Source organism: Rhinoderma darwinii, chromosome 6 (genome assembly GCF_050947455.1).
Source record: "Rhinoderma darwinii isolate aRhiDar2 chromosome 6, aRhiDar2.hap1, whole genome shotgun sequence".
NCBI classification, from domain to species: domain Eukaryota; kingdom Metazoa; phylum Chordata; class Amphibia; order Anura; family Rhinodermatidae; genus Rhinoderma; species Rhinoderma darwinii.
The window spans coordinates 72038700-72064288 of NC_134692.1; the positions used below are offsets into that span (position 1 = coordinate 72038700).

General features: G+C 40.9%; 1 protein-coding gene across 4 annotated transcripts in view; it reads right to left on the bottom strand.

The window, feature by feature from the left end:
• The window catches only part of ASNSD1 (asparagine synthetase domain containing 1), a 62001-nt gene that overhangs the window by 6103 nt on the left and 30309 nt on the right, over positions 1-25589 (bottom strand). For 2 of the 4 annotated variants that reach the window (XM_075829929.1, XM_075829932.1), the window contains 2 exons: positions 17408-17483; positions 2424-3927 (listed from right to left, as the gene is read on the bottom strand). In XM_075829929.1, the coding sequence (XP_075686044.1) occupies positions 2424-3851 (1428 nt within the window). In that variant the 5' untranslated portion in view covers positions 3852-3927; positions 17408-17483. The remainder of the gene's footprint in view (positions 1-2423; positions 3928-17407; positions 17484-25589) is intronic. The other 2 variants (XM_075829930.1, XM_075829931.1) reach the window with 2 other exon arrangements.

A 25589-nucleotide genomic window follows, 5' to 3' on the forward strand; every position in this document is an offset into this window, starting at 1 on the left:
GATTTACAAAATCGCATGCCCACACTGCAGGGAAAAAACTGCAGCGTAAACGTTAATTGACCTGCGGTGCGGAATTTAAATCTGCAGCATGTCAATTTATGTTGCGTTTGTTGCGAGTTTTCCCCATTGAATTCAATGGAAATAAACCTGCAAAAAAAAAAAAAATTCACTTACCCAGAACACCCTCTCCCTTCCTGCAGTCCGGCATCCTGGGATGACGTTTCATTCCCATGTGATCGCTGCAGCAGCGCATGGTCTGCAACGCCATCTTAGGAGGCCGGACTACACCCAGAAGAGAGGGAGGGTGGAAGGTATGAACGTGTTTTTTCCTCCCACAGTAAATAAACTAAAATTTGCACAATGTGGTGCGGTTTTTCGGATGGCATGTACTGCAGGTCAGATACGCTGCTTTATTTTTACGCAGCGTATCCGAACCGTGGGAGCCTAAGGCTGGATTCACATGCGGTTTTCAGTTGCAGACATTTCTGCAACAAAATCAGTTCCATTCATCTTAATGGCACTTGCAGAAATCAATGATCTTGCTGCAGAAACAATCCCATTAGGTCTCCTTCACACACATTTTTCAGCTTTTAAGGGCTATGTACACCTTCGAAAGCTATTTTTATATTTTTTTTGTAATAAAAAAGGTCCATCAGTGTGTTTAGTGAAACTTTCTAATTACTTTTTATTCAAAATAATTTTTACTTTGGGATACAGCTGCTTTGTATTCTGTATACAGAGCAGCTGTATTTTGCACCGAATCCTGTATCCTTCAGGTCAGCGACACAGACTAGTTCAGTGTCAGTGGGTCCTGCTGTTGCCGATCAAATCGAAGCTCATAACTTAGATGTGATCAATGACCCGCTGCCACCGAACCAGTCAGTCCCGCTGACCTGTATACAGAGCACCTGAGTCATGTATCCTTCAGGATACAAAGCAGCGCTCTCCCAAAAAGTATAAATAATTTGAAATAAAATATTAGAAAGTTGCACACACAGACATTTTTAAACACAAAAAAAACAGCTTTTGGAGGTCTGCATGGCCCTTGAAATATATTGCGTTCTTTTTATATGGTTTTAAGTGTTTTTTTTAATGGTAAGATTTTCCATGCACTTTTGTTGGAATATTTTTATTTCTTTCATTTTGTACGTGTGGTTTTCCTGGCGTTTTTTTGATGTCCTACAGACGCCATTGAAAAACCGCCACACCTAAAGAATGCTGTTTTTTTAAAAAAAAATAAAAAAATGGGAAACGGCAAAACTCAAATTAAAAAAACACTGTACATCGTTACATAGGTGTCACACACCCCCCCCCCCCCAGTTCAACCTTTCACAATTACACGTCATTCATTGCTTAATTATTTATAACTTTCGATGCCTTTAGTCAGTAAATAATCATCTAGCCTTTTTTAAATGCTGACATAGTATCTGCCGTCACTACCTCTTGGGGAAGGGTATTCCATAGTTTGACTACTCTAAGTGTAAAGAACCCTTTCCTATATTGATGTCTGAATTGTCTTCCACACGCAATGAATGTCCCCTGGTCCTTTGTAGAGTCGTTGGAAAGAACAGATCATGTGCTAGTTCTTTGTATTGACCACACATTCTAAGGCGTCTTTTTTTTCCCAAGCTGAACAAGCCCAATTTTTCTAGCCTTTCATTGTAAGCGACACCTCCCATCCCATTTAATAATCTAGTCGGCCACCTCTGAACCCTCTCCCGTACTCCTAGAACCTTTTTATAATGTGGAGCCCAAAACTGAATTCCATATTCTAGATGTGGCCTTACAAGGGATTTATATAGTGGTAATATTACATTTGAATCCTGGGTTTTTATACACCCTAAAATCCTATTTGCTTTTGCAGCTGCTGCCTGACATGGAGTGCTGCTGCTTAGCTTATTTGTTACCAGGTCCTTTTCTTGTTCCATTATCCCAAGTTTTATTCCACTTAATGTATATGAATTAATGCTATTATTGCGTCCTAGGTACATTACTTTACATTTATCAACAATTTCAGCTACCATGTTTTTTCCCATGCTGCCAGCTGATCTAGGTCTTTCTGTAATATTTTATAGTCAAGCTGTGTGCCAAGTATTGCTGGACGTAGGGCTATATTTCAATAGAGACAAAAGTCACATCTGGACGCAATGATTTTGGGCAAACCCTCCCCCCACCACAAAAAAAAAAAACCACGTTTAAAACACGATTCAATGTAGTGTGTGAATTCAGGCTAAAGACATTAGTGTGCATTTTGAAAGCAACGAGTGCATATGGAAAAAATAAAACCTAAATAAATCACTGGAAAGAAAATGGACTCTGCAAAGTTAAATCCACATCCAAACTTTAAATGAAGTTAGAAGTTAAATTCTAGCATGGGGGGGGGGGGGGGTGTTACCTTCTCTCACGAATGTAGATTTAATTACCTTAGAAGTACTGGTGTATGGCTTCATTTCACCATTGCATTCCATCATGCCAATTCCTCTAGAAGCAAACCAAACAGCGCAACCAATACTGTCATCGAGAACAGTGTTCAATGGTTGTACCAACTGTGAGATGTGCTGTTGTCTCATTTGCTCAAGTTCTTCAAGTGTGACATTAATTTCAACAAAATTCCAAATTCTTCTTGGGTTCAGATTTTTAAGTTCTTCCAAACCCAACCTGCCGGTGATTCGATCAGGAACATCAAACGGATTAAGGTCCATAGGATCCTCAGCATCACTTTGGCATGAAGATGCAGAGCGTTGTTTCTTTTGCAAACTGCCTTTATTTATTTTTGTAATTCGAGCTTTCATCATAAAAGCTACATTGAGTAGGTCAATAGGTTCTTCCGGTGGAATATGTTGATCTGCAAAAACAGCCAACATCATGGAATCTATTCCACCAGAAAAAAGGATTGCCACTTCTGCCAGTTTTTCGGCTTCTGAAGTCGGATTGTTTACTCGTGGCAGAGATAAAACACGTTTCCTCACAGCGGCACTTAAAACTTTGATAAAAGACTCGGCATTTTGCTTATGTACTGCCGAGATGAGCATTTTAAGGTCTTCTAAGCAAACGCGGTTAGAAGATATTTGGCCGTTTGACTCCGGCAACGCGTCGGGGACTTTCCTATTTAATGGAGTAACTGGAATGATGAGCTTGCCATTTCCACATTTAATTTTGGAGGCGTATTTTTCATATTTTAAGTCATCGGTAAAAAAGGTGTGTCCTGGTTGTTCATCCGTTATAGGTGACACATCTGTAGCAGACATCCATGAATACAATGTTAATTGAATGGTTTTTAATTCTGCACACAAGCTTAAGTTACACTTATAAATACCAGCTGCTGGAACCTCATGCCACTGCGTATCATCTGGTTCCCCATGAAATTCAGTTACAGAAGTGAGACACAATGCGTTTTCAGGTGTTTCCCCAAAGCTCCACAAAAGACTCCGGCGACCGAAAAAATCTCTTCCAAACCACACGTTATGAGTTTTCTTCTGATAGTAGATGAAAGACCAAGGCCCTTGTACTTTGGAAATTAGTGACAATATCTCATGCTCGTCGACACATGAAGCAATATGCTGGAACATTACATGAGAGTCATTACCAGTGTCTGGAACATCAACTCCACCAAACACTTCTCCATTCCAAAGAAATATATTGCCATTTCTATCTTGCAAGGGTTGAGGAGTCAGCGGTCCTCGTAAATGAAGAACATGACCGGAGAAAAAACAGCGATACTTGTGAGAACAATCAGTCTCCAAAATCTGATGGCTGCTGTTTGGGCCTCTGCGTCGTAAATTCAGGTCATCATGACAGTAGGGTTTAACCACATCCGCAGTCAAACTGACAGTACAGCATATTCCGCACATCTTAGCCAGCTGAAAAATTAATTGTCGGCTTGAACAAAGAATTCCTGATGCGTTTGTGACATGTCGTCTAATTTCTCTGTTAATAAAAAAACGTGGGATGTTTAGTTCATGTTTTTTTTTTTTCAATCATTTGACTACAGTTAGCAAGATACATCTCACCCCATTACATGGGTTTATTGGTTTTAATGAAATAAAATTAATTTTATATAAAGAAAAAAAAATAAAGCATTTACATGAAATTAGTTTGCCGGAGTAAAAAAAAACAAAAAAAAAAAAAACCGTGGCGCACCAAAGTCTAGCGTAAATACACAAAATGTATAATTTTCTCAGCTTGTTCAAAGATCTCGGTTTGCCATTAACCCCTTAATGACCAGCCTATTTTAAACCTTAATGACCAAGCTATTTTTTAAAGTTTTTCCATCATCGCATTCCAAGAGCTATAACTTTATTTTTATATTCCAAAGATAACAGTGTACAAGGTGCACGTTTAGTTTAATTATAGACATTCACTGCCTGTCTAAACGTTTATAATAAATTTTATTGACAAAATTCTAAAAAAATAGGGCACTAAATGCCGAGGATCTGGGTACAGGCGTTGGCGACACAGATCATGAATGCTTCATGGAGTTTCCAAGGATATCTTAGGTCACAGTACAGTAGGTTGAGTGACTGAACCACACTACAACGAATATAGTGAGTAAGGAAATAAAGATTAACATGAGTGAGTGCCATACTATCAACGAGATGAATAAATCTTAAATAGGGAAATATGTCCCAAATGCATGGAAGCACGGAATGGAAACTCAATAACCCCGTATATAACGGAGGAGAACCGCAACATGCTGATATACAACAAAATCGGTACAGGGTCTGATAGACTTAATGGAGGTAAAGCAAAAAAGGAGGGAAGGTGTGGTATAAATGCACGTCGAAGTATATATGGAACAATTAGAGGAGAGAATTGAACAAAAACATGATGGATTAAATTGGAACAAATTCAAATATTTAAAGAAAGGGAAGGTAGAATATTTGTTCATTAAGGCCCAGTGGCCTGATGGTTTGCATCCTGAAGATCCACTGGGCCTTTATTTATTCAAACAGTTTTTACATATAGATACTCTCGATACATATCGTTCTGATGCACTCCATCTTATCCATAGATGAACCATGGGCACTGTGCCTTTCTTTTCCTTTTTTCCAACTGAGAGCTTGGACACGTAGGTGGTGACCGTCTCGTGTTTCTCTCTCCAGTGCATTTTATATCTCTAACAGCATATTACTGCTAACAATCTACACACCTGGAGATAAAATGCATTATACATAATTACATAATGCTAAGCAAATATTGAACTTAATGAAGGCCTTTCCGACATTTATTCATGTTACATATATTCCTCAGAATAAACTTTGGAAATAAACTCTTACAACCGATGAAGTGTAATTATAAGAAATAATGTCCTTTCCTTGAAATGAATCAATATAGGAAATATTGAGAGAAATTTTGCATATACTCACGTTAAAACGCATGAACATCTTACACCCCTATTCAGATCTGACTCTTATTCAGTTTGTTTAACCATTCCCAATCAAATACTCATGACACAGGATTTAATTTTCCGAGATCTTGAGACGAACTCAAGTGTTCTTATAGTATGTAACTATTACACTCACATAGTTCACATAAAGTTACCCAGGTCATATATGTGGAAATCAACTCATATTTTATTATACCGGGAACTATATTCCAGTCTTTCTTTTAATTATATTTTCGATTTATTTGGATGCTTATACTGTATATTTTAAACACCTTATATACTGGTTCAAGAATGAAATACTTGGAACTAAGCTAGACCAATAATATATGCTGTTTTTAAATTTTGTATGTCTAATTTATAATATCTGTGATATACGTTGTGAGGATTGTGAGGACAATGTCGCTTTGCCTGCTGTACATTTTACTAAACCCATGATATTATATGTAACAGCTACTAATTTGAGCGGTCTGCCCAAATACAGTTATCATTACTTTATTTTTTGTACTGAACGTACAGGTTCATTGAAAGAGTTTTCTTTATGTATGTTACACACCTCTTTGATCATACCCATACACGTAGTTCCTACGGCGGGTTTATCTCACCTGAGGTGATAATCAGCAGCTAGGGTTAACTACTCACCTGTTTTTCTGCGTACTCATTACTCACGCTTATCAAGCAGACAAGGGCAGCAAGTGTCCTCACATTTCTTTGCCATGACTAAGAGCACAGGAGTTGCTCGAAACGCGTAGGCCAGGGCATAACCGCCTACTCACATTTTTCTTGGGACTGCGTCTCCCTACGATTTTAACCTGCATCACCCCAATAAAGGTGGGAACATCGCTTCCTTTTTAACCAACAACTAGACTCAGCGCTGGATCATTTTCTTCTAATACATACCGCCAGCCGTAGCGGGGATCCGAGCGGAGAGTCGGGAGACGCATTAAACTGGTGAGCTGGAGGTTTCCTCCCTTTACTATTTATCCACTGGGCCTCCTTCTGCCAGATCCGCCTGTCCCGACTCCCCCCTCTCACCGTTGGTTGAACATATTCCATCCCCTGAAATGTAAGGACCATTGGGTCCACAGAGTGGCACTCCCATGGTCCACAGAGTGGCACTCTCATACATGCCTGGAGACAGATGTGTCATGCTTCCCAATAATATCACATACATGATCCCCAATTCTACGTCTGAACTCTCTCTTCGTTTTTCCAACATATTGGGTATCACAGACACAGGTAATAAGATACACTACCCCTTTAGTGAGGCAGTTAATGAAAGATTTCATATAGAAAACTTCTCCGGTTGTCTTGCTCTTGAAAGTTTTACTGTTCCCAATGGAGCTACATGCTTTACATCTGCCACAGCGATACGTTCCCTTCAGGTTAGATGCCAACCAAGTCGTAGTACTCCCAGCCTCAAAGTGACTGCACTAGTCTGTCTTTAATATTTCGGCCTCTTTTAACCCCTTAAGGACGCAGCCTAGTTTGGGCCTTAAGGCTCAGAGCCCATTTTTCAAATCTGACATATTTCACTTTATGTGGTAATAACGTCGGAATGCTTAAACCTATCCAAGCGATTCTGAGATTGTTTTCTCGTGACACTTTGGGCTTCATGTTCGTGGTAAAATTTGGTCGATATATTCAGTCTTTATTTGTGAAAAATTGCAAAATTTAGAGAAAATTTACAAAAAATAGCATTTTTCAGAATTTAAATGCATCTGCTTGAAAAACAGACGGTTATACCACCCAAAATAGTTACTAGTTCACATTTCCCATATGTCTACTTTAGATTGGCATCGTTTTTTGAACATTCTTTTATTTTTCTTGGACGTTACAAGGCTTAGAACATAAACAGAAATTTCTCATATTCTTAAGAAAATTTCAAAAGCCTTTTTTTGAAGGTGCCAGTTCAGTTCTGAAGTGGATTTGAGGGGCCTATGTATTAGAAACCCCCATAAAACACCCCATTTTAAAAACTAGACCCCTCAAAGTATTCAAAACAGCATATAGAAAGTTTTTTAACCCTTCAGGCATTTCACAGGAATTAAAGCAAAGTGGAAATTAAATTTGCAAATTTCATTTTTTCTGCTGAATTTCAATTTTATTCAATTTTTTTTTAGTAACAGAGAAGGTTTTACCAGAGAAACACTACTAAATATGTATTGTCCAGATTCTGCAGTTTTTAGAAATGTCCCACATGTGGCTCTAGTGCGCTCGTGGACTAAAACACAAGCCCTAGAAGCAAAGAAGCACCTAGTGCATTTTGAGGCCTCTTTTTTATTAGAATATATTTTAGGCAGCATGCCAGGTTTGAAGAGGCGTTGAGGTATCAAAACAATGGAAACCCACCAGAAGTGACCCCATTTTGGAAATTACACCCCTCAAGGAATTCATTTATGGTTTTTGTTATCATTTTGACCGCACAGTTTTTTCACAGCACCTATTTGAATTGGGCTGTGAAATGAAAAAAATGATATTTTTTCCAATAAAATGTCATTTTTGATCAAATTTTCTTATTTTCACAGGGAACAACATACCCCATTTTGTTGCCCAATTTGTCCTTAGTGCGGCAATACCCCATTTGTGGTGATAAACTGCCGTTTGGGCCCATGGGAGGGCTCAGAAGGAAAGGAGCGCTATGTGTTTGTTGGAGTCCAGATTTTGCTGGATTGGTTTTCGGGTGCCATGTCGCATTTGCAGAGCCCCAGAGGTATCAAAGCAATGGAAACCCACCAGAAGTGACCCCATTTTGGAAACTACACCCCTCAAGGAATTCATTTATGGTTTTTGTTATCATTTTGACCGCACAGGTTTTTCACAGCACCTATTTGAATTGGGCTGTGAAATGAAAAAAATTATATTTTTTCCAATAAGATGTCATTTTTGATCAAAATTTCTTATTTTCACAGGGAACAACATACCCCATTTTGTTGCCCAATTTGTCCTTAGTGCGGCAATACCCCATTTGTGGTGATAAACTGCCGTTTGGGCCCATGGGAGGGCTCAGAAGGAAAGGACCACCATTTGGCCTACTGGAGCTTTTCTGGTGCTAAGTCATGTGTGCAGAAGCCCCTGAGGTACCAGTACAGTTGAAACCCCCGAGAAGTGACCCCATTTTAAAAACTACACCCCTTAAGACATTCATCTAGAGGTGTAGTGAGCATTTTGACCCCACAGGTACTGTGTAAAAGATAATGCGCAGCAGATGGTGCAGTGTGAGATTTGCAATTTTATATATGTATATGCCATTTCAGTGTCCAATATAGTGTGCCCAGCATGCGCCACCGGAGATATACACCCCTTAAATTGTAATGTGGGTTCTCCTGGGTACGACAATACCCTACATGTGGCTGTTATCAGCTGCCTGGGCATACGGCAGGGCTCAGAAGGGAAAGATGAGGGGGGTAAGCTGTGCGGAGTGCATCAGGGTAAATTGAAAATCAAGGGATGTATGATACATTTTAAAACAATCTTTTATACAGAGCCCTGGTTTTTCGGGACACGTGTCACATTGGTATATTGTGTTCTTCCTTATCCCCCTCTTATAGCAGACTCTGCACCTCTTTTGACTCTTTCCCTTTCCACCGGTTTGGGGACCTTCTCCTGGAAAGTGTTGCCCTGGTACGATGCGCCCCCCCTTCCTGGTCCCTAAAGATTAGATCTTGAAATTCCAGGAAAGTTCCCCTCTGGCCTGCACATCGACGTAGCACATACGCATTGTACAAAGCCATCTGTATGATGTGCCCGGCCAGCTTCTTATACTACACCGCATGGCGCTGTAGGGCTTCAGGACTTGATTTGACAAGTCCATCCCTCCCATGTACCTATTGTAGTCCAGGATGCAGTCTGGTTTGGGGGTGGCCTTTCCTTCATATATCCTAAACCTGTAGGTATACCCTGATGCACTCTCGCACAGCTTATACATCTTCACGCCATACCTTGCCCTCTTACCTGGCAGGTACTGGCGGAATTGAACCCTCCCTTTAAAATGTACCAGGGACTCATCAATAGAAAAACACTTCTCGGGGGTGTATGCTTGAGAAAACCGGGCACTGGAACGGTCTAATAGGGGTCTCCGTTTATACAAACGGTCAAAACTGGGGTCATCTCGGAGTGGGCACGGCTCATTATCAGTATAATGTAAGAAGCGAAGTATTGCCTCATTTATTTATTTTTTTAGGTTCCAGTTCATTTCTGAAGTTGCTTTGAGGGGCCCATATATTAGAAACCCCTATCAAACACCCCATTTTAGAAACTAGACCCCTCAAAGTATTCACAACAGCATTTAGAAAGTTTATGAACCCTTTAGGTGTTTCACAGAAATTTAGAGCAAAGTAGAGGTGAAATTTACTCTTTTTATACCATTTTTTTTATAACACAAAAGGATTTATCAGAGAAACGCAACTCAATACTTATTGCCCAGATTCTGCAGTTTAGAGAAATATCCCACATGTTGCCCTCGGGCGGTAATGGACTGAAGCACCGGCCTCCGAAGCAAAGGAGCACCTAGCGGATTTTGAGCCCTCTTTTTTATTAGGCACCATGTCCGGTTTGAAGAGGTCTTGTGGTGCCAAAACATTGGAAACCCCCCAAAAGTGACCCCAATTTGGAAACTAGACCCCTTGAGGAATCCATTGTAGTTTTCTTGGGGTGCATGCGGCTTTTTGATCAGTTTTTATTCCATTTTTAGGTGGCGTGGTGACTAATAAACAGCAATTCTACTATTGTTTTTGTATACTTTTTTTTTTTACAGCGTTCACCGTGCGCTATAAATGATATATTAACTTTATTCTGCGGGGCGATACGATCACGGCGATACCAGATGTTTATAGTTTTTTTTTATGTCTTATGGCGTTTGCACAATAAAATACGTTTTGTAAACAATCATTCACTTTTTGTGTTACCTTATTCTAAGAGCCATAACGTTTTTATTTTTCAATCAATAAAGCCGTGCGAGGACTTATTTTTTGCGTAACGAACTGTATTTTCCATCAGTACCATTTTTAGGTACATGCGACTTTTTGATCTCTTTTTATTCCACTTTTTGGGAGGTGAAGTGACCAAACAATTGTGATTGTGGTACGGTTTATTAATATTTTTTTTTACGGCGTTCACCGTGCGGGATAAATAACAAAATAATTTTGTAGTTCAGGCCGTTACGGACGCGGCGATACCAATTATGTATAGTTTATTTGTTTGTTTATATATTTTTATTAATAATAAAGGCCTGATAAGGGAAAAAGTGGGACTTTTACTTTTATTACTTTTAAAACTTTTATTTTCTTATTTTTACACATCTTTTTTTAACTTTTTTTTTACTTTATTACTTTGTCCCACTAGGGGACATGAGGGCAGGAGGCCCTGATCGCTATTCTAATACACTGCACTACATGCGTAGTGCAGTGTATTAGAACTGTCAGCTACTCACTGACAGCAAGCATAGTGGGTCCTGACGTTGTCAGGACCCACTAGGCTTCCGTCTATGGCATAGCCGGACGCCATTGTTTGGTGTCCGGTTGCCATAGTCACCATCGCCGGCCGCTATCGCGTAGCAGGCCGGCGATGGCAGCTTAACCCCTAAAAAGCCGCGATCTCTATAGAACGCGGCTTTTAAGGGGTTAATCAGCGGGGACACAGCGATCGGTCCCCGCTGTAGGAGCTGTGACAGCTGCTGAATAAGACAGCAGCGTCACAGCTCCTGTATGTGTCGGGAGGACGGCCGAAACGGCCGTTACTCCCGAGACGTACTATTACGGCATGGAGCGCGAACGATACAGCTGCCATGACGTAATAGTACGTCAAGGAGCGGGAAGGGGTTAAGAGTAATCTGAGGCCTGTCACCAACAAGGCTGCCTACATCTGGGTCTGCTTTGAGGAGGTCCCAGTATGAGGGGAGTATCTTCCCAACTTCATGGTGTGCAGCATCATAAGTCCCTATCACTCTGATGGTTTCTTCCTTCTCTGCATGTATTTTAGGTTTCAGGAGAGATTCCCTATCCACCACCAGGGCATGTTGGTATGCTGTTTTTAGAACACCACTGGGGTATCCCCTACGTTCAAATCTCTTTATTAAACCTCTTGAAGTCTGACACTGTAGTGCAATTTCGTCTTGCTCTGATGTATTGGCCCTTCGGTATGCCCATTTTGAGGGGTTTGGGGTGCAAACTATCCCAACTTAGTAAATTGTTTGTTGAAGTGTTTTTTCCTAGACATTTCTGTCTGAATGTAGCCCAAATCAGTTTTCTCTATTTTAAGGTCAAGGAATGTTATGGCCCTTTCTTTGATTTCATAAGTAAAATAAAAGGCCCAGATCATGGATATTCAAGATGGATACAAATTCCTTGCACTCACCAGATGTACCCGACCACAAAATGAACACATTATCAATGAATCTGAGCCACATCAAAATGGAAGAAGTATATTTCTCCATTTTCTCACGGAACACAAATTCCTTTTCCCACCAGCCCAAGAAAAGGTTAGCATAGGTAGGGGCACAGGGGCTGCCCATTGCCACCCCACCCCCCTAAGCTGGTGGAAGATTTTAATACAAATTGGAGCAATGTTAGTACAAATTGGTTGTGTGCATGAAGAGGCGTCCCTCGGTCCTGGAGAAAATACTCCACAGCTCCACACCCAAGTGAGTGGGGAATGGAGCTATAGAGAGCCTCCACATCCAGGCTAGCCAAGAGACCGTTGGGATCACATCGAATACCCTCCAACTCCCTCAGCACCTCCATCGTATCTCTCACATATGATGGAAGTGTATTTTTGCATCTATCCTATTGGTCGCGACGTTACTAAGGAGCCATCCTATTCGGTGGACATCTATGACATCTTACTCACCTATTGGTCTAGATCCAGTTGACGCGACCAGAGGAGGTGGGGCTTTAGCCGTATAAGGCTCTAGAGTTTCCCCGGTGCACACTAGACCAGTTATCAGTGTCTAGTGCACGACGGGAAACCAAAACAACAACATATTATGTGCTGACCGGCATTTAGTTATATCCAGGAAATTTATACCCCAGTGACGCTCCCCTATGCTAGAGGGGCGCAGAAACGCGTTGGGAATCTTGCTTATCTGTGGCAAACAGACCAATTATTATTTGTTAGCACTTTTGTGGAGTGTTGCTGCGATATGCTAATCGTGACCAGTTTGTCTCAGACACTCTCAACCTACTGTACTGTGACCCAAGGTATCCTTGGACACTCCATGAAGCATTCATGATCTGTGTTGCCAACACCTGTACCCAGATCCTCGGCATTTAGTGGCCTATTTTTTTCGAATTTTGTCAATAAAATGTAAGACGTTTAGACAGGCAGTGAATTTCTATAACTTTATTTTTGCGTTGACATAGGTGTATAAGGTCTTGTTTTTTTGCGGGATAAGTTGTATTTTTTAATAGCACCATTTTGGAGGTACATATAATTTATTGATTTACTTTTATTAACTTTTTTTTGGGGGGGGGGGGGAATAGAAAAAAAACAGAAGTTTCGCCACCCTTTTTTTCATCCCAAATTTATGCCATTTACCGTGTGGTATAAATAACACAATAACTTTATTCAGCGGGTTGTTACGATTGCAACGATACAAAATTTGTATAGATTTTGTATGTTTTACTACAATTTACACATTAAAAACACTTTTTCAAAATTATTTGTTTTTGTGTCTCCATATTTGAAGAGCAATAACTATTTTATTTTTCCACCGATGCAGCTGTATGCGGGCTTTTTTTTTTTTGCGGGATGACTTGTAATTTTTATTTGTAAAAAACAATGGAAAAATGATTTTTATTTTATTTTTTTACAGCTTTCACCGTGCGGGTTAAATAATGAAATATCTTTATAGGCGTGGTCGTTACGGACGCGGCAATACCAAATGTGTAACTTAACGTTATTTAGTTTTTTTTTTAATAGTAAAGCATTTTGTAAGGGGAAAAAGTAAGCTTTTTTTCAAATTTTTTTTATTAACTTTATTAAACTTTTTACTAGTCCTACTAGGGGACTTTAATATGCGATCCTCCGATCGCTTTTATAATACACTGCAATACTTTTGTATTGCAGGGTATTACTGCCTCTGGCATGCATTCACTACAGGCAGACTTGGGGGCCTTTATTAGGCCCCCAGCTGCCATCGGAGACACAGACACCCGGCGATCTTATAGCCGGGTGTCGGTGGGAGAGAGAGGGAGCACCCTCCATCTCTCCATAACAACTCAAATGTGGCGCGCGCTATTGAGCGCCGCATCTGAGGGGGTTAAACGGGTGAGATCGATACTTATATCGATCTCACCCATTCAAGCAGGGATGCCTCCAGCTACATCTGGTAGCTGAGAGCAGGGAGATTTAACGGCTCCCTGCACTGTTTATTTATTCTGATGCAGCGCCGTGAAAAGGCGTATGCATCAGAATAAAGCCCATTAGTGGCTGCTGTGATTGTGATAGGCGTATTGGTTGTCACTAACGGGTTAAAGGAAATATTTTTATTTACATCAAGAGCCTGAAAACCTAAATTAACCCCTTAATGACCAGCCTATTTTAAACCTTAATGAACAAGCCATTTTTTACGTTTTTCCATCGTCGCATTCCAAGAGCTATAACCTTTTTATTTTTGCTTCGACATAGGTGTATAAGGTCTTGTTTTTTGCGGGACAAGTTGTATTTTTTAATAGCACCATTTTGGGGGACATATATTGATTAACTTTTATTAACTTTTTTTGGGGGGGGGGGGGAATAGAAAAAAAAAACTGAAATTTCGCCACTCTTTTTCGTGTCTTAAATCTACGCCGTTTACCGTGTGATATAAATAACACAATAACTTTATTCAGCGGGTTGTTACGATTGCAACGATACCAAATTTGTATAGATTTTGTATGTTTTACTACTTACACAGTAAAAAACGCTTTTTTTTCAAAATTATTTGTTTTTGTGTCTCCAAATTTGAAGAGCCGTAACGTTTTATTTTTTCGCCGATGCGGTTGTATGAGGGCTTTTTTTTTGCGGGAAGACTTGTAGTTTTTATTGGTAACATTTTGGAGTAGATTAGACTTTTTGATCACTTTTTATCACATTTTTTTTAAGTCAGGATTCACAGAAAACAGCAATTTTTCCATAGTTTTTTACGGCGTTCACCGTGCGGGTTAAATAATGTAAATAGATTTATAGTCGTGGTCGTGACAGACGCGGCGATACCAAATATGTGTAACTTTTTTACTTTATTTTGTTTTTTTAATAGTAAAGCATTTTGTAAGGGGAAAAGCTGGGTTTTTCATTTTTTTACACTTTTTTTTAATTAACTTTATGAAACTTTTTTTTAAACTTTTTTACTAGTCCCACAATATGCGATTCTCCGATCGCTATTATAATACACTGCAATACTTTTGTATTGCAGTGTATTACTGCCTGTCCGTTTAAAACGGACAGGCATCTGCTAGGTCAGGGGTCTCAAGCACGCGGCCTGCGGGCCGCATGCGGCCCCTGGGGCTGTCATCTGCGGCCCGCGGGACACAGAGCCGCTAGCATCGGCTCTGCTCCGAGACTCTGGAATTCCCTGACATCGCTGTCCACATATGAATAGCGATGTCTGGGGCTTCCCCAGAGCCGGAGTCCCGGGCAGAGCGCTGGTGTCGGCTCTGCTCCGGGACTCTGTGGAATTCCCTGACATCGCTGCCCATATATGGACAGTGTGTCAGGGTCTTGCCCAGAGCGATGGTGTCGGCTCTGCTCCTGGACTCTGTGGAATTCCCTGACATCGCTGTCCAAATATGAACAGCGATGTCTGGGGCTTCCCCAGAGCCGGAGTCCCGGGCAGAGCGCTGGTGTCGGCTCTGCTCCGGGACTCTGTGGAATTCCCTGACATCGCTGCCCATATATGGACAGTGTGTCAGGGTCTTGCCCAGAGCGGAGCAGAGCGATGGTGTCGGCTCTGCTCCGGGACTCTGTGGAATTCCCTGACATCGCTGTCCACATATGAACAGCGATGTCTGGGGCTTCCCCAGAGCCGGAGTCCCGAGCAGAGCGCTGGTGTCGGCTCTGCTCCAGGACTCTGTGGAATTCCCTGACATCGCTGTCCACATATGTGGACACACATTCCTATTATATTACGGTTCTACAATAGACTATTGGTGGAATTATGAATTATAAAAATATAATATCAAATAACAGTGACCTAACAATTTATGATGTGAATGTTGAATTATTTTTTTAACTTACCATTTATAAAAATGTCACCTAGAGCATTGCACCTTCAAAGTGGTAGACCTCTAATGTAAGTCCAATGGTACAAATCCCCCCCAGAAAATACATTTTAATTTAAGGTTGTGATGCAACAACACACTAAGGGGGGGCGGGGGAATAGGTATGCTTCCACAAGGCACTCTTCGGGCTTGTTCACATCAGCGTTGCTTTCCGTTGAGGGGTTCCGTCAGAGGTTTCCGTTAGGGGAACCCCTCTTCGGAAAGGCTAATGGAAACCTTAGCTTCCGTTTGCATCACAATTAATCTCAATGGTGACGGAAACCTTGCTAATGGCTTCCGTTTGTCACCGTTGTGACAGGGTTCCATTGTTTTGATGCAATAGCGCAGTCGACTCTTTCTAAAGAGAACTATTTAAAGGCTAAGTAAACTTTTGGAAAGCATTTATTATTCATGTACATATTTATTGATAAAAAGAAAAATTTGTAATGGACTATTATTCACTGACTGATACAGCGGAGACTGCATTATATATATATATATATATACACACACACACATACACACACATACATACATATATATATTAGTGAATGCATAGATGCTGCATCTCGAAAATGAAGACAATATTAAACAAGTGAAAGTCCATTATAAATGGTTTGATCTTTATCAATACACAAAAAAAAAAAATCTGCTGTTTTGAAGAAGCCACAGCGCTCGTTCCGCTTTCCCTTTACCAGCTCGTACTGTGAATTGTAGTGCCACTTGTAGTGGCAGATCACAGTACTACAGCCTTCTACCATTGAAGTGCAATGCACACAAGTTTATGAAAATTTGTTTTAAAAATATATACATATATAATACCATCTCTAGTTGACACGGTCGCGTGCATGGAATTAGTGCCGTACCACTAGCCAGTGTTTAAAGTTAACAGCAAAGCATGCACAAGTTAGTCATAAATTTGATGCCACTTATGTCAATGAATTAGCCTAAGGGTGAGATTACATGGCCCGACGTGGCCGTGTAAACGAGCGTCAATCAACGAGACAGCTCAATGATTGGCGCTAGTTTGCTCTTCTCATAAGGAGCTAGTATAGGGACGAGCACTCGTTACTACGATCTCATACATTTCTATCATGTCGGCTGTACGTCTCCTTGTTTACACAGGGAGATATGCTGCCGACAATGATAATATTTTGGGCTGCATAAACGATACAATCAGCAGATGAACGAGCTAGTTTGCCCGATAATCGGTCGGTGTGAAAGAGCCGGTTAGGGTATGTGCACACACACTAATTACGTCCGTAATTGACGGACGTATTTCGGCCGCAAGTAGTGGACCGAACACAGTGCAGGGAGCCGGGCTCCTAGCATCATACTTATGTACGATGCTAGGAGTCCCTGCTTCTCCATGGAACTGCTGTCCCGTACTGAAAACATGATTACAGTACGGGACAGTTGTCCTGCAGCGAGGCAGGGACTCCTAGCATCGTATATAACTATGATGCTAGGAGCCCGGCTCCCTGCACTGTGTTCGGTCCGGTACTTGCGGCCGAAATACGTCCGTCAATTACGGACGTAATTAGTGTGTGTGCACATACCCTTAAAGTCGTATGAAGATGGACTCCGGTAAAATATAGGGGGAACACTTTTCAACATGTTTAAATTGCTGTTTTTTTCAAGGTGTTGCAGCTTCAAACCAGAATTTTGGGCAATTTAGTTTTGATGTTTAAAATATATTTTAACAGAAAAACTCGGTGCAAGCAATAAGTCATTTTCTGACTAAATATTCCTTTTAGCTATCAATTTAAACAAACATACATTTACTCACTTTTGCACTCACTAAGTGTTTTAGATCGGTCTACGAGAAAGTAAACGTTGCTGTTAGGTTGCTGTCTGTATACGCTCTGAAAAACAAAAATAGTTACAGCATTCATTTCCTAGGATTTAAAAAAAAATATATACACTACAGTTCAAAAGTTTAGGGTCACTTAGAAATGTCCTTATTTTTGAAAGAAAAGCAGTTTTTCTTTCAATGAAGATAACATTAAATTAATCAATCAGAAGTACACTCTATACATTGTTAATGTGCTAAACGTCTGGTTTTTAATGCAATATCTACATAGGTGTATAGAGGCCCATTTCCAGCAACCATCACTCCAGTGTTCTAATGGTACATTGTGTTTGCTAACTGTGTTAGAATGCTAATGGATGATTAGAAAACACTTGAAAACCCTTGTGCAATTATGTTAGCACCGCTGTAAACTGTTTTGCGGTTTAGAGGAGCTATAAAACTGACCTTCCTTTGAGCTAGTTGAGAATCTGGAGCATTACATTTGTGGGTTCGATTAAACTCTCAAAATGGCTAGAAAAACAGAGCTTTCATGTGAAACTCGACAGTCTACTCTTGTTCTTAGAAATGAAGGCTATTCCATGCGAGAAATTGGCAAGAAACTGAAGATTTCCTGCAACGGTGTGTACTACTCCCTTCAGAGGACAGCACACACAAGCTCTAACCAGAGTAGAAAGAGAAGTGGGAGGCTCCGCTGCACAACTGAGCAACAAGACAAGTACATTAGAGTCTCTAGTTTGAGAAATAGACGCCTCACAGGTCCTCAACTGGCAGCTTCATTAAATAGTACCCGCAAAACGCCAGTGTCAACGTCTACAGTGAATAGGCGACTCCGGGATGCTGGCCTTCAGGGCAGACTGGCAAAGAAAAAGCCATATCCGAGACTGGCTAATAAAAGGAAAAGATTAATATGTGCAAAAGCACACAAACATTGGACAGAGGAAGATTGGAAAAAAGTGTTATGGAGAGACGAATCGAAGTTTGAGGTGTTTGGATCACACAGAAGAACATTTGTGAGACGCAGAACAACTGAAAAGATGCTGGAAGAGTGCCTGACGCCATCTGTCAAGCATGGTGGAGGTAATGTGATGGTCTGGGGTTGCTTTGGTGCTGGTAAAGTGGGAGATTTGTACAAGGTAAAGGGATTTTGAATAAGGAAGGCTATCACTGTGGACAGTGCTTGATTGGAGCCAATTTCATCCTACAACAGTGAACCATGGAACCAAAGCACACCTCTAAATTATGCAAGAACTATTTAGGGAAGAAGCAGGCAGCTGGTATTCTATCTGTAATGGAGTGGCCAGCGCAGTCACCAGATCTCAACCCCATAGAGCTGTTGTGGGAGCAGCTTGACCGTATGGTACGCAAGAAGTGCCCATCAAGCCAATCCAACTTTTGGGAGGAGCTTCAGGAAGCATGGGGTGAAATTTCTCCCGATTACCTCAGCAAATTAACAGCTAGAATGCCAAAGGTCTGCAATGCTGTAATTGCTGCAAATGGAGAATTCTTTGACGAAAGCAAAGTTTGAAGGAAAAAATTATTATTTCAAATAAAAATCATTATTTCTAACCTTGTCAATGTCTTGACTATATTTTCTAGTCATTTTGCAGCTCATTTGATAAATATAAGTGTGAGTTTTCATGGAAAAACACAAAATTATCTGGGTGAACCCAAACTTTTGAACGGTAGTATATATAAAAAAAAATTAAAAGGCAATGTACCCTGTCATTTTTTAATTAAAAATGTGTATCAGTGTAGTTAATGCAACTTTGTAATCAAGTTTTCTTACAAATAATTTTTACAGATACAGCTGTTTTGTATCCCGTATACAAATCAGCTGTATCATGCGCTGAAACCTGAATCTGTCAGGTCAGCAGGACTGACGGGTTCAGTGACAACTCGGGATCGAGCGGTAATCGATCACATCTAAGTTCATAACCTCAGAGGGCCAGCATTGTACTATTACAGCGTTCTGATTGCGCGTTAACGATCAATGCCCACGGATTCAGCAGCAGAACCAAAAGACTAATACACAGGCATGGTCTTGACACAACTGCCTGGATAGGAGTCAACTCAGATCCCAGCAGTTTAACCTCTTAGATGCCACAGTCAATAGAGACCATGGCATAGGAGGCGCCTTTCAGAGGGAAGGTGCTCCCTCTGTCAGCCCATTTTGCCATGGCAGTCCGGGTCTAACCAAGACCCTCAGGTCTGCCATCGGTATCTGCCTATTAGCTGCAACACTAACAGGCGCTAATGCTTTGTAAAACTATATACTTCAAAGAATTATACATATATATATATATATAAGCATTCAAAAAGTTTCAAGTCCCCTAGTAAAAAAAAATATAATATATAAATCAAAAAATGTGCAGCAACTCCAATAGTAAGGTGAAAATAAGTGGGTACTTTACTGCCCGCGCAATAAAGCACCCACTTATTTTCACCTTACTATTGGAGTTGCTGCTCATTTTTTGATTCCTGTGTATCTGGGACTTGGTCTGTCCCTCAGAGCTTGCACCCAAACGCTGCTGCTAGAATATATATATATATATATATATATATATATATATATATAAATAAAATAAAACACAGCACTCCAACATACCTATATATTTGGCCAGGGGATGAATCAGTTCCCCAACTTTGAATGTAGAAAAACCATAGGACAGAGTAACTGCACCAGGACTTCAGAGTAGATGAAATATGGTGGCTTTATTCACCTCAAGTGAGCGACGTTTCGGTTAGTCACAGAACCTCTCAAGCTCAAGTAAGGGGTCCTGCTGATGGAAAAGTGGTCAACACCGTCATCCGCTCTTTAGGGGTAGGAACACACTAGACGTAAACACTGGATTTTCGGCAATAAAATCCACTGTGGAAAATCAGGAGAGCGTAGTACAGTAAGAGCAGTTTGTCCTACAATCAAAGGCTGCAGCAGTCACATGGAATGCAGAGTCATCCCAGGAGGCCAGGCTACGCTCAGTAGAAAGTGACACGGCCTGGGTAAGAATAAGCTTTTTTTTTTTTTCTCATCCCTGCAGGATTTCCACAGCGGACACGCTGTCTGAAAAACGACACCACAATTTGGTGCAGTTTTTCGTGCGGAATTCCCTATGGCTTCCAGGACGGACACGCTGTGTACATTTACACACTATCAGTCCTGTGTGATCATACCTTAACCCCTTCCCGCTCCTTGACGTACTATTACGTCATGGCAGCTGTATCGTTCGCGCTCCATGCCGTAATAGTACGTCTCGGGAGTAACGGCCGTTTCGGCCGTCCTCCCGACACATACAGGAGCTGTGACGCTGCTGTCTTGTTCAGCAGCTGTCACAGCTCCTACAGCGGGGACCGATCGCTGTGTCCCCGCTGATTAACCCCTTAAAAGCCGCGTTCTATAGAGATCGCGGCTTTTTAGGGGTTAAGCTGCCATCGCCGGCCTGCTACGCGATAGCGGCCGGCGATGGTGACTATGGCAACCGGACACCAAACAATGGCGTCCGGCTCTGCCATCGACGGAAGCCTAGTGGGTCCTGACAACGTCAGGACCCACTATGCTTGCTGTCAGTGAGTAGCTGACAGTTCTAATACACTGCACTACGCATGTAGTGCAGTGTATTAGAATAGCGATCAGGGCCTCCTGCCCTCATGTCCCCTAGTGGGACAAAGTAATAAAGTAAAAAAAAAGTTAAAAAAAGTTGTGTAAAAATAAGAAAATAAAAGATTTAAAAGTATTAAAAGTAAAAATCCCCCTTTTTCCCTTATCAGTCCTTTATTATTAATAAAAATATATAAACAAACAAATAAACTATACATAATTGGTATCGCCGCGTCCGTAACGGCCTGAACTACAAAATTATTTCATTATTTATCCCGCACGGTGAACGCCGTAAAAAAAATAAATAATAAACCGAACCACAATCACAATTCTTTGGTCACTTCACCTCCCAAAAAATGGAATAAAAAGAGATCAAAAAGTCGCATGTACCGAAAAATGGTACTGATCGAAACTACAGTTCGTTACGCAAAAAATAAGTCCTCGCACGGCTTTATTGATTGAAAAATAAAAACGTTATGGCTCTTAGAATAAGGTAACACAAAAAGTGAATGATTGTTTACAAAACGTATTTTATTGTGCAAACGCCATAAGACATAAAAAAAAACTATAAACATCTGGTATCGCCGTAATCGTATCGCCCCGCAGAATAAAGTGAATATGTCATTTATAGCGCACGGTGAACGCTGTAAAAAAAAACGAAAAAAAAAACAATCGTACAATTGCTGTTTTTTAGTCACCACGCTACCTAAAAATAGAATAAAAACTGATCAAAAAGCCGCATGCACCCCAAGAAAACTACAATGGATTCCTCAAGGGGTCTAGTTTCCAAATTGGGGTCACTTTTGGGGGGTTCCCAATGTTTTGGCACCACAAGACCTCTTCAAACCGGACATGGTGCCTAATAAAAAAGATGCTTCAAAATCCACTAGGTGCTCCTTTGCTTCGGAGGCCGGTGCTTCAGTCCATTACCGCACTAGGGCCACATGTGGGATATTTCTCAAAACTGCAGAATCTGGGCAATACGTATTAAGTTGCGTTTCTCTGATAAATCCTTTTGTGTTATAAAAAAAATGGTATAAAGAGGATTTTCTGACAAAAAAAAAATGTAAATTTCACCTCTACTTTGCTCTAAATTCCCGTGAAACACCTAAAGGGTTCATAAACTTTCTAAATGCTGTTGTGGATACTTTGAGGGGTCTAGTTTCTAAAATGGGGTGTTTGATAGGGGTTTCTAATATATGGGCCCCTCAAAGCAACTTCAGAACTGAACTGGAACCTAAAAAAATAAATAAATGAGGCAATACTTCGCTTCTTACATTATACTGATAATGAGCCGTGCCCACCCCGAGATGACCCCAGTTTTGACCGTTTGTATAAACGGAGACCCCTATTAGACCGTTCCAGTGCCCGGTTTTCCCCAGCATACACCCCCGAGAAGTGTTTTTCTATTGATGAGTCCCTGGTACATTTTAAAGGGAGGGTTCAATTCCGCCAGTACCTGCCGGGTAAGAGGGCAAGGTATGGCGTGAAGATGTATAAGCTGTGAGAGTGCATCAGGGTATACCTACAGATTTAGGATATATGAAGGAAAGGCCACCCCCAAACCAGACTGCATCCTGGACTACAATAGGTACATGGGAGGGATGGACTTGTAAGATCAAGCCCTGAAGCCCTACAGCGCCATGCGGTGTGGTATAAGAAGCTGGCCGGGCACATCATACAGATGGCATTGTACAATGCGTACATGCTACGTCGATGTGCAGGCCAGACGGGAACTTTCCTGGAATTTCAAGAGGTGATTATCAAGAACCTAATCTTTAGGGACCAAGAAGGGGGGGCACCCAGTACTTCTGGAAGCGAGCCCACACGCATCGTACCAGGGCAACACTTTCCAGGAGAAGTTCCCCAAACTGGCAAGAAGGGAAAAAGTCAAAAGAGGTGCAAAGTCTGCTATAAGAGGGGGTAAGGGAGGACACAATATATCAATGTGACACGTGTCCCGAATAACCAGAGCTCTGTATGAAAGTGTTATAAAATTTATCATACATCCCTTGGTTTATAATTAACCCCAATTTTACTTACCCTGATGCACTCCACACAGCTTATCCCCCCTCGTCTTTCCCCTCTGGGCCCTGCTGTGTGTCCAGGCAGCTGATAACAGCCACATGTAGGGTATTGCCATATCCGGGAGAACCCACATTACAGTTTATGGGGTGTAGGTCTCCGGTCAAAATGCTCACTACACATGTAGATGAATGCCTTAAGGGTGTAGTTTTTAAAACGGGGTCACTTCTTGGGGGTTTCAACTGTTCTGGTACCTCAGGGGCTTCTGCATACATGACTTCGCACTAGAAAATCCCCAGTAGGCCAAATGGTGGTCCTTTCCTTCTGAGCCCTCCCATGGGCCCAAATGGCAGTTTATCACAACAAATGGGGTATTGCGGCCCTCAGAACAAATTGCGCAACAGAATGGGGTATTTTGTTTCTTGTGAAAATAAGAAATTTTCAGCCAAAACTCCATATTATTTGAAAAAAATAATTTTGTTTTCATTCCCAGCCCAATTCAAATAAGTTCTGTGAAAAAACTATGGGGTCAAAATGGTCACAACACCCATAAATGAAGTCCTTGAGGGGTGTAGTTTCCAAAATGGGGTCATTTGTGGTTGGTTTCTATTGCTTTGATACCTCTGGGCCTCTGCAAATGCGACATGGCACCCGAAAACCAATCCAGCAAAATCTGGACTCCAAAGAACACACAGCGCTCCTTTCCTTCTGAGCCCTCCCATGGGCCCAAACGGCAGTTTATCACCACAAATGGGGTATTGCCGCACTCAGGACAAATTGGGCAACAGAATGGAGTATTTTATTTCTTGTGAAAATAAGAATTTTTGAGCTAAAATGACATATTATTGGAAAAAATATATTTTTTTTTAATTCCCAGCCCAATTCAAATTAGTTCTGTGAAGAAACTATGGAGTCTAAATGGTCACATTACCCATAAATGAATTCCTTGAGGGGTGTAGTTTCCAAAATGGGGTCACTTCTGGTGGGTTTCCATTGCTTTGATACCTCTGGGGCTCTGCAAATGCGACATGGCACCCGAAAACCAAACCAGCAAAATCTGTACTCCAAAGAACACACAGCGCTCCTTCCCTTCTGAGGCCTCCCATGGGCCCAAACGGCAGTTTATTGCCACAAATGGGGTATTGATGCACTCTGGAGAAATTGGGCAACAAAATTGAGTATTTTGTTCCCTGTGAAAATAAGAAATTTTGGTAAAAAATTACATCTTATTGGAAAAAATGTCATTTTTTTAATGTCACAGCCCAATTGAAATAGGTGCTGTGAAAAAACTGTGTGGTCAAAATTCTAACAACAACCATAAATGAATTCCTTGAGGGGTGTAGTTTCCAAAATGGGGTCACTTTTGGTGGGTTTCCATTGCTTTGATACCTCTGAGGCTCTGCAAATGCGACATGGCACCCGAAAACCAATCCAACAAAATCTGGACTCCAACAAACATATAGCGCTCCTTTCCTTCTGAGCCCTCCCATGGGCCCAAACGGCAGTTTATCACCACAAATGGGGTATTGCCACACTAAGGACAAATTGGGCAACAAAATGGGGTATTTTGTTCCTTGTGAAAATAAGAAATTTTGATCACAAATGACATTTTATTGGAAAAAATGACATTTTTTTCATTTCAGAGCCCAATTCAAATACGTGCTGTGAAAAAACTGTGCGGTCAAAATGGTAACAACAACCCTAAATGAATTCCTTGAGGGGTGTAGTTTCCAAAATGGGGTCACTATTGGGGGATTCCTACTGTTTTGACACCTCAACACCTCTTCAAACCTGGCATGCTGCCTAAAATATATTCTAATAAAAAAGAGGACTCAAAATCCACTAGGTGCTTCTTTGCTTCTAGGGCTTGTGTTTTAGTCCACGAGCGCAGTAGGGCCACATGTGGGACATTTCTAAAAACTGCAGAATCTGGACAATACGTATTTAGTAGTGTTTCTCTGGTAAAACCTTCTGTGTTACAGAAAAAAAAATGAATAAAATTGAAATTCAGCAAGAAAAATGAAATTTGCAAATTTCACCTCCACTTTGCTTTAATTCCTGTGAAATGCCTGAAGGGTTAAAAAACTTTCTAACTGCTGTTTTGAATACTTTGAGGGGTCTAGTTTTTAAAATGGGGTGTTTTATCAGGGTTTCTAATACATAGGCACCACAAAGCCACTTCAGAACTCAAGAGGTACCTTAAAAAAAAGGCTTTTGAAATTTTCTTAAAAATATGAGAAATTGCTGTTTATGTTCTAAGCCTTGTAACGTCCAAGAAAAATAAAAAAATGTTCAAAAAACGATGCCAATCTAAAGTAGACATATGGGAAATGTGAACTAGTAACTATTTTGGGTGGTATAACCGTCTGTTTTACAAGCAGATGCATTTAAATTCTGAAAAATGCAATTTTTTCAAAATTTTCTCTACATTTTGCAATTTTTCACCAATAAACACTGAATATATCGACCAAATTTTACCACGAACATGAAGCCCAATGTGTCACGAGAAAACAATCTCAGAATCTCTTGGGTAGGTTT